Genomic DNA, 10,095 nt, shown 5'->3' on the forward strand with positions numbered 1-10,095 from the left:
TCCTTGATCCGGGCAAAAGGGCTCGATCTTTGTCTGGGAGTGGGATGCTAATAGTAAGGGGAGGCAATTTTATTGCGTGCATCGGTCAATATGGGATGTACGAGAGAGGAAGTTGTGTGGAGTAGACTACGGTTTGGTAATACAGGTTTGATTGCCACGTTGTGGATGAGGGAGGGAGACATGAAACAGGTCTGCTCCAGTACAGTAGGTGGCGGTGTATGCACCTTGAAAGTTGGATGCGATCCGACAACCCAATCCCGAAGAAGAAGACGCATGAAAAAGTATAAATATCACCACTACCAATTTGTTTTGCGAGAACACCGGCGAAAGAACAAGTCTTTAGAGGCCTGCTGTGGGGTTTTTAAATATTATTTATTGGGCATTAGAATTACTGTCAGATAAATCATAATTTGTTAAACCATAGTTGACTCATTTTAGGTAGCCAGCTAGTTATAACTTGACAAACAACAATTCCTTTAAAATGAACCGGCAATTGAACGGTTTCCATAACTCAATCATTGATGAAGACTGCTTTTTGTTCACCTCTGAATCTGTTGGAGAAGGTCACCCAGGTGAGTTTGCAATGTGGCGGTCTTATTTTAGCTAGCTAGGTAACGTAGTTAGTTTCTATATTTTTCAACACAAGGTCATGGCGTAGATTCAGCGAACTACAGTAACAAAGTGTTACCAAATGCGTGCCAATCATTTTTACGAACACGCATAACGTCAGTTAATATACTGTTTGTATGGTTGTCAACTAGCTAATTGACAATTTTTCATATGTGCTGATGTTTGAGCCGGACGACATTGTGAATGGGGAACACGCGATAGGCTCAGGCCCATTTTTTACAGTTTATGTGCAGGCCACGCGGGATGCCTTCGACCTAGCATGGGGTGTCTAGTTAGCTAGTAGCAGATAATGCTAATCCAGAAAAGTAGGCCACTAAATTACTTGTCTGGATTGTTAAATCACTGCTGATGTTAGGTGGCGCGTTTGTTGAAAAACTGAACATCTATGCCATATTGTTTTTATATATTCGTTTCTTTCAGTCAATTTATTCGTACATTTGCCCGAGTTGAAACACTGGTGTTACATCAATAGACAACGAGCTCGTTCACATGACACATGCATTCACGACTGCGCGTGCTGAGTACAGTTGGCTTTGTTGTTATCCAGTCACTGGGTTAGCTGAGCTCTCCAACTGTCAATACCGTCGTTGTGTATTTAAGCAATAAGGCCCGAGGGGGTATGGTATATGGCCAATATACCACGGCTAAGGGCTGTTCGTAAACACGACGCAACGCGGATTGCCTGGATACAGCCCTTAGCCGTGGTATATTGGCCATATACCACAAACAACCGAGGTGCCTTATTGCTATTATAAACTGGTTACCAACGTAATTAGAAGAGTAAAATGTATTTTTTTTGTCATACCCATGGTATACGGTCTGACGTACCACGGCTTTCAGCCAATCAGCATTCAGGGCTTGAATCACCCAGTTTATAATTTAGTTCATTGCAGTGCTTTAACAGTTGTGTGGGTGATATTTTGATTGACAGAAGCATGGGGCCACTTAACTTCTATTAGCAATGCTGGTGTATTTAGACAACAGCGTTGCTCCCTATCTAGGGTGTCCATTCAAAAACGCATCTTTTGAACAATGGTCAAAAACAGTTATTGTGTAGATACGCCTCTAAGAAAACAATGGTCCAAACTTCATGTCTCTATCATAATCAGTTCAAAAGTTAATGGAGTTCTGACCCTTGTAGGATGGCCACAATTAGGATGACAAAAAATCTGGAATATTACGTCAGCAAGGCTGGATGCTGTGCAAGAATTAAGGCTAACTGACAGGTTTACCGCTGAACTAATCTATCTTCTCAAATCCGGAGAAGATAAAACAGTATACAGGTAAGATGGGTATTGATTTTGAGACATGGCATGTAGTATACTGTAGCTCAGTTGGTAGAGCATGGCGCTTGCAACGCCAGGGTTGTGGGTTCGTTTCCTGCGGGGGGCCAGTATGAAAAAAATGTGTGCACTCACTAACTGTAAGTCGCTCTGGATAAGAATGAATGCGAAATTCATTTTTCCCCCCAAAGATTTCTCACAAAAACAAGCATATCTCAGTGAAATGTCAACGGAGCACTTTTACATTTAATTGAGTTTGTCGTGTTAATTTGGCTTTTTGCGACCCGCGGAAACAACTTTGCAGACAGGCACCACAACATTTTAAAATGCTCGCTGCGAATGTAAAACATCGCTCCACCATCTCCTCGTTGCTACAATTCTAATAGTTCGCCTACTTTCAGTTTGTGACAAAGCAAGCATAGTGTAGCGAATCATTGTACCATCTAAACTGCTGTGAAATATATTTTCCATAACCAAATATATTGTATGTTCAGCTCTTTGAAGCTTGTGTACAAAACCAAATGTAAAAGATGTGAAAAATAAACTTACGGGAAGCATAGAAATAAATAGCTCACTTACAACACATCTACCGTTTCTTAGATTTGCTTTCAATGAGAATGAAGATCTGTAAGTCACATTTCTATATGAATTTGGTTGGGTCTGTTGATCCACGTCCTTTCCACTTACCTCATGTCAAAATAAAAGTCCTGCATGTGTGCCATATTTGGCCAAAAAATGAATAACTTGTGGGACTTTTATTTTGCGCTAAGTTAAGATGAATAAGTATGTTTAATAATGCGTTCCTTTAAATATTTTGTCTCAAATTTCCCCTGTTTTAATGACCAACTGTCCTGCCCACTAGCACAATAAGTAGAAATTGAATTGTATTTAACTTATGGCTTCCTCTGGACTGTTTTTGTGCAACCAATACAATAGGGAGCAACACTATAGTGTAAATACACCAGTGTTGCTAATGGCAGCTAGGGGCCATGGTGTACTCCTTTCACCTAAAATCACGTGGTTTTTATATCCACATAGCTAACGTTAGCTAGCAAGGTATTTGCAGTACTCTCAAACCAACTGCCCTGCTCAGCTCTTCTGGTGTCTACCTTCTCATTGTTTGTCTTTGCTAATGCTAAGTCAGTCCACTAAATGTACATTTGCGTTACAGTACCTAGCCAGGTGTTCTGGCTACAGCTGTAAAGTACAGGTTTAAGTGCAGTGCGCACTCGACATATGGGGGAGGGGGGGGGGGGGCAGCTTCCATTGCAGCTGATTATCTAGGCTTATCTCCATTCTAAATATAGGCCTAGGTCTCCTCTCCAGGGACTGCAGTGCAACTGTGTGCAGCCTGTCGCATGTACCTTTTGGCACAAGAAACTGCTTTGAGAAAGCAGTCACTGTGGTGACGATTCAGTGCATATGATAATCCATTAAATTGAAGTCAACATAGTGCTAGTGGTGTGACAAGGTCTTGTAGAGGCTTGATCCAATGACTGCCCCGTCTCCCTGCAGGGCTGGGGGGGTGCAGGCCAGGGTGTGAATGTATTGCTGTTAGGAATGTGGCAACTGTAGTACTTTGCAGCTGTCAATCATAAAGTGCATTTGGAAAGTATTCAAACTCCTTCACTTTTTTGACATTTTGTTATGGTACAGCCTTGTTTTTCCCTCATCGATCTACACAAAATACCCCATAATGACAAAGCGTAGACAGGTTTTGAGAAATTATTGCAAATGTATAAAATAAAAACAGATACCTTATTTACATTAGTATTCAGACCCTTTGCTATGAGACTTGAAATTGAGCTCAGGTGCATCCTGTTTCTGTTGATCATCCTTGATGTTTCTACAACTTCATTGGAGTCCACCTGTGGTAAATTGGACATGATTTGGAAAGGCACACACCTGTCTATATAAGATCCCACAGTTGACCGTGCATGTCAGAGCAAAAACCAAGCCATGAGGTCAAAGGAATTGTCTGTAGAGCTCTAAGACAGGGTTGTGTCGAGGTACAGATCTGGGGAAGGGTACCAAAAAAATTCTGCCGCATTGAAGGTCCCCAAGAACACCGTGGCCTCCATCATTCTTAAATGGAATAAGTTTGGAACCACCAAGACTCTTCCTAGAGCTGAGCAATCGGGGGAGAAGGGCCTTGGTCAGGGAGGTGACCAAGAACCCGATGGTTACTCTGACAGAGCTCCAGAGTTCCTCTGTGGAGATGGGAGAACCTTCCAGAAGAACAACCATCTCTGCAGCACTCCACCAATCAGGCCTTTATGGTAGAGTGGCCAGACAGAAGCCACTCCTCAGTAAAAGGCACATGACAGCCTGCTTGGAATTTGCCTAAAGGACTCTGACCATGATAAACAAGATGGTCTGATTAAACTAAGATTGAACTCTTTGGCCTGAATGCCAAGCGTCACGTCTGCAACGCCAGGGTTGTGGGTTCGATTCCCACGGGGGGCCAGTATGAAAAATAAAAAATGTATGCACTCACGAACTGTAAGTTGCTCTGGATAAGAGCGTCTGCTAAAGACTAAAATGTAAATGTCTGGAGGAAACCTGGCACCATTCCTACAGTGAAGCGTGGTGGTGGCAGCATCATGCTGTGCGGATGTTTTTCAGCGGCAGGGACTGGAAGGACTAGTCATGATCGAGGGAAAGATGAATGGAGCAAAGTACAGAGATCCTTGATTGAAAACCTGCTCCAGAGTGCTCAGGACCTCAGACTGGGGCGAAGGTTCACCTTCCAACAGGACAACGACCCTAAGCACACAGCCAAGACAACACAGGAGTGGCTTCAGGACAAGTCTCTGTCCTTGAGTGGCCCAGCCAGAGCCCGGACTTGAACCTGATCGAACATCTCTGGAGAGACCTGAAAATAGCTGTGCAGCGTCTCTCCCCATCCAACCTGACCCAGCTTGAGAGGATCTGCCCAAATACAGGTGCGCCAAGCTTGTAGCTTCATACCCAAGAAGACTCGAGGCTAATCGCTGCCAAAGGTGCTTCAACAAAGTACTGCGTAAAGGGTCTGATTACTTATGTAAATGTCATATTTCAGTTTAATTTTTTATACATTTGCAAAAATGTCTAAACCTGTTATTGCTTTGTCATTATGGGTTATTGTGTGTAGATTGAGGGGAATAAAAAAATATATATTTTAGAATAAGGCTAACGTAACCAAATGTGGAAAGTCAAGGGGTCTGAATACTTTCCGAATGCACTGTATACCTGGCCGTGGCTGCGGAGTCTGGCTTGTTGCCCAGTTTGGTCCATAAAAGGTTATTGGTTTTGCAGGCATAACATGTCTTGAAGTGTTTAGTAGGGTCTTTTTTTGCTGCACGATACACCCCATAACTCTTGTTTCTCTTGACAGATAAGCTTTGTGACCAGATCAGCGACGCTGTGCTCGATGCGCATCTCAAGCAGGACCCTGATGCGAAAGTGGCATGTGGTAAGGATCAATCACATCTATAAAAAATGAACCTTTCTATAGGTTTGTCCATGTTGCGCTGTCTGATGCTGTAACATGCCCTTGCTTCTGTCCTCCCTTCGTCTTCCTAATTAGCTAATGCACACGTTTACCTCACTTTCCTTCACTTGATTTCCCTCCATCCATCCCCAGTCTTTTGCTCACATGTTTTCTCTTTCTGTCTGCGTCTTTTCAGAGACAGTGGCTAAGACTGGGATGATTCTGCTGGCAGGGGAGGTCACCTCCAGGGCCAACGTTGATTACCAGAAGGTCGTCAGGGACACCATCAAGCACATTGGCTATGACGACTCCTCCAAGGGTATTGCTGCAAATTTGCTCTGATTTAATTGCTCACTTCATTGAATACATGGTTTTAAGAAGTCACAGGTTAGCTTTGGCAAAGAGATATAGACAGTAAGTAACACTGAGGTTTGATTATATTCCCTTCCCGCAGGCTTTGACTATAAGACCTGCAACGTCCTGGTGGCTCTGGAGCAGCAGTCCCCTGACATCGCTCAGGGTGTTCACCTGGACCGCAAAGAGGAGGATGTGGGGGCTGGAGACCAGGTTAGAAGCCTCCTGTATTTGAATATTTGTGAGTCAGTGACTAATTGACTGGGCCTGATGCTCAACTGTATATTAGTTTTTAATGGTTTTTGTCTCCGCACTAAGTGTTAGACTGTGTTTTGTGTTATAGGGTCTGATGTTTGGTTATGCCACTGATGAGACTGAGGAGTGTATGCCCCTCACCATCGTCCTCGCCCACAAGCTCAATGCCAAGATGGCTGAACTACGCCGCAACGGAACCCTGCCCTGGCTGAGACCAGACTCCAAAACTCAGGTTAGATTCAGCACGCAGCCTATACTCCAAATACGGCAGGGATTAACATTTAAAATTCAAAATCAAATAGCAAAATTATCCTTGGTATGACCTTAAAAACATTCCAAATAGCTTAGTAGTACCCCCACCCCTCCCCCGGCTTACTCTTATGGGTTAAGGTCTGAAAATGAGTATTTCTTTGGTTGCCGGAAGATTCTGATCACTTGGCAGAAAATTAAGTTATTTTCACGTACACATGGGGTGGAACCAGAAAGACCAGACTACTGGAATTCTTTGCATTTAGGTTATCATGTTTTAAAAAATCCTGACCAATGGTGCAACCGAGCAGGCTCAACTTGCACAACTCCTCAGGTCACTTGCCCCGGGCAATAGGGCAACCCTTAATGTCAATCCCTGCGGCTATGTTCACATATCAATTTATGGAAATCCCTTGTCCAGATGCATGTTATAAAGCAGGCCTTTCAGGCACACTTGCACAGCTATCTCCACTTGTATGCAGGTATCCTAGTAATAATAATAATAATATGCCATTTAGCAGACGCTTTTATCCAAAGCGACTTACAGTCATGCGTGCATACATTTTTGTGTATGGGTGGTCCCGGGGATCGAACCCACTACCTTGGCGTTACAAGCGCCGTGTACTTTGCCTTACCTTGTCAGACATGCTTGTACACTTTGAATTACATGTCATACCTCGTCTCCCCCTCTCTAGGTGACCGTTCAGTACAGGCAGGACCGTGGGGCCATGCTTCCAGTGCGTGTGCACACTGTCGTGGTGTCTGTGCAGCACGACGAGGTAATTTGCCTGGATGAGATGCGTGACGCGCTGAAGGAGCAGGTTGTGAAGGCAGTGGTTCCCACCGTGTACCTGGATGACGACACCATCTACCACCTGCAGCCTAGCGGCCGGTTCGTCATCGGAGGCCCTCAGGTGAGATATATTCTAGACCAGTCCTCAATAGATGTACGGGAAGAAAAAAAAATATCCATTGTGATGTGATCAAGTAGGCACATTGTCAGTCATTAAAAAGTAGGCGCTCTTATCACCACGAGATAGACACTTCCAAGGCTGTCCTGGGCTACTTGGCTGACTCTTCCTTTCCCCTTCACAGGGTGATGCTGGCCTGACAGGACGTAAGATCATTGTGGACACCTACGGAGGCTGGGGGGCCCACGGTGGAGGGGCCTTCTCAGGGAAAGACTACACTAAGGTAGACCGCTCTGCTGCCTACGCTGCTCGCTGGGTGGCCAAGTCCCTGGTTAAAGCTGAGCTCTGCAAGCGTGTACTGGTCCAGGTGAGGAATGAGCTAATGGCTGTAACCTAACTGTTTATTTGTCTTTTTGTTGTTGTCAGGTTTTGATTGCTATATGAGTCATTCACTTATAGCTGTTATGCATCACCGTGACATGAAAAGTAAAGGAAGCATATGTTATTATTACCTGTTATGTGAATCTTGATCCTGTTTGTTAATAAGTGGCTGTGTTGTCAGGTAGCCTATGCCATTGGAGTGGCCCATCCCCTGTCCATCTCCATCTTCCACTATGGGACTTCCCAGAAGAGTGAGCGGGAGCTGCTGGACATTGTCAAGAAGAACTTTGACCTCCGCCCTGGTGTCATTGTCAGGTAGAGTGTGGAACAATGGTGTCCCATGGGGTCAAAGCTGGTCCTTGTTGGTGGAGGGGTTCTACATTTTAAATGGTGATGTTACACAGCTTGGTTTGCCCTCTGGTAATCTATGCAGTTATTTACCCAGTTCAACACGTTATTGTGTTTCTCTGTGTTCCAGGGAGCTCGACCTGAAAAAGCCCATCTACCAGCGGACCGCTGCCTATGGCCACTTTGGGCGGGAGGCCTTCCCCTGGGAGGTCCCCAAAAAGCTCAAATACTGAACCCCTCACCCCCAACTTTCCCACCCAGAGCTGTAGGTGTGCTACAGAAAAACCAACACTCTGGGAGGGAAAAATGTTACACTCCTGTCCCCTCATCTCTACCCACTTCAAATTGCTTGCACACTCCTTGAAATCCATTTCCCGGTCTTCTTTCCCTGACTGTTCTGTAGTTGTGATTTGCCTTCACAGAAATGTATTCTCACCCTAGCCTGTCCACCAGTATCTTTAGCTAATCCACTCCCTGTACTCCATGTCATGTGCCAAGGAGTAGAATGTTAGCTAAAGAGACTGGTACTCAGACTAACCCCCCCCCCTCCCCCCTGTACGTAACCCCCACTCATGTTTCTCCTGTAGGATAAATAAGTGATGGCACATTTAGGATTGAAGATTGCTAGGAGTAATTGGGTAATTAGTATGCAACTCTTGTACCCTTAACTATTTTTTATAAAAATTGATTTTCTTTTGCAAATTGACAGACGTAACCAAAAATGTAATTGGTGAAGAGGAACGTGAGTGTCGTAAAATATAGTACCTCGTTTGGAAGCATCATCCCTTCAGACCATGTTTTCTGATGTATTACAGAGAAGTCAGAAGCTGCTAATGACCTCTGGCTTGTTGGGGTGTACCTTCCATATCTCTAGCTCATCCTTTGTCACTTGAAGATTTCATGTGAAAGTTCTAGAATTTTGTTAGGTTTGTCCCCGTCTGATAGGTGAGGGCAAGGCACTCCCCCTCAGACTGTGGCTACAGAGAAACTCGGCTTGTCACTCCTGATGAGGGGCTGTCTTTACCCTGGTTCCTGAAGTGTTCTACAGAAAAACTTTGGGTTGCAGCCACAAGGTGGTGCAGTAAGCATTTGCCTGTGTTATTTATATTTTAGGTTTGTGAGATTACTTAACTCCCCAAGAAGTAAAACAATTTAAATGTTTTTGTTCCCATAGGCCCACAGATGGAAGCAAAAGTCTGGCTGGTGTTGTACAGAGAAACCGGTCTCGTTTACAATGCTCTCATTAGTGGGTCTGTGGGGACTGGCTCTTATTTTCTCTACATTATAAAATAGGTTTTTAAATCTGGTTACTGAAGGTGAAAAAGTGCCTTTTCTAGTGTTTTCCCTTCCACGCCATCCACACCCTACCTACTCCTGCTACCATCCCCAACCCGTTACATAGCCTGTCTCTTAAGTCATACATCCCTTCCCTTGGCTGAAATGTTCCATTTCGGAAAGAAACGCTGTCCCACGTGAAATCTTTGAATAAAAGTATGTTCTGGCGTTCTCTACGTAAGTCTTTTATTCTCGTCAACATGCAACTCTTGGAGCACAAACCGCCATGGTGTCTGTAACAGAAACAACTGAATTGGGAGAGGTAGAATATCATGTCCCTAATGAGGACAATGTAATGTACAGTGTTTGGATTGCACTGCACCATTGCCCCCCTTTGTGGGAATGATTTAGACGAACGGGTCAGTCGCTGAAATGGAAACGTTTTTATTTGGGTAAAATACTTGATATAGTTTAGCTTTGGTCATACATTATTTTTTTAACATCACTTTCAGTAACCAAAAGAGTGGGCATGAACACAACTAATATATTTGAGAAGGATTTTGAGACTACATGTACAGCTAAAATCGCAAGCATACACGGTGCAAGTCAGTTGTTCTTTTGTCGTTTTAAAATCTGTTTCAACACGTCAGCTCTCATTTTAATCTGATCATTTCCCCAGTACCTTTCTAGGCCACCTTTACTGCTAATATAAAGAATGTCTAGTTTAAACATCTTTGTTCTCTTGAGAAATCCCAAGCCACAGGAATGTATTGACTTGGTCTGTAGAGTTCATACTGATTCTGTGTGCAGCAGATAAAAGGACAAAAGAGCATAAAATGGCAAAATATTCAGTGCAATGTCTGTCTGTGGGAAATGTTATCAGATATTGACACTGTAAATATAGAGTATTTACAATTTGATGTTGAAAGCTTTGGGA

The 10,095-nt window shown here is 43.9% G+C and overlaps 1 protein-coding gene across 3 annotated transcripts; it reads left to right on the top strand.

Annotated features, from left to right (window-relative positions):
• Positions 1–268: 268 nt before the first annotated feature.
• On the top strand, positions 269–9,394 carry LOC311128117 (S-adenosylmethionine synthase-like; the record flags this gene model as incomplete). 3 transcript variants are annotated; one of them, XM_084160089.1, is made up of 9 exons in its annotated part: positions 269–572; positions 5,290–5,367; positions 5,582–5,704; positions 5,840–5,952; positions 6,083–6,226; positions 6,939–7,157; positions 7,339–7,521; positions 7,717–7,850; positions 8,014–9,394. In XM_084160089.1, exons 1-9 carry the CDS (start codon positions 482–484, stop codon positions 8,114–8,116), a joined length of 1,188 nt encoding a protein of 395 aa, XP_084016215.1. In that variant the 5' UTR covers positions 269–481. The 3 variants fall into 3 exon arrangements, with proteins under 3 accessions (XP_084016215.1, XP_084016217.1, XP_084016216.1); XM_084160090.1 differs by having other exon boundaries at positions 387–572; positions 7,721–7,850; XM_084160091.1 differs by lacking the exon at positions 8,014–9,394 and having other exon boundaries at positions 312–572; positions 7,717–7,854.
• Between the last annotated feature and the right edge of the window lie 701 nt (positions 9,395–10,095).

Source organism: Coregonus lavaretus, assembly GCF_964263955.1.
Source record: "Coregonus lavaretus genome assembly, chromosome: 4".
In the NCBI taxonomy this organism is placed as follows: Eukaryota; Metazoa; Chordata; class Actinopteri; order Salmoniformes; family Salmonidae; genus Coregonus; species Coregonus lavaretus.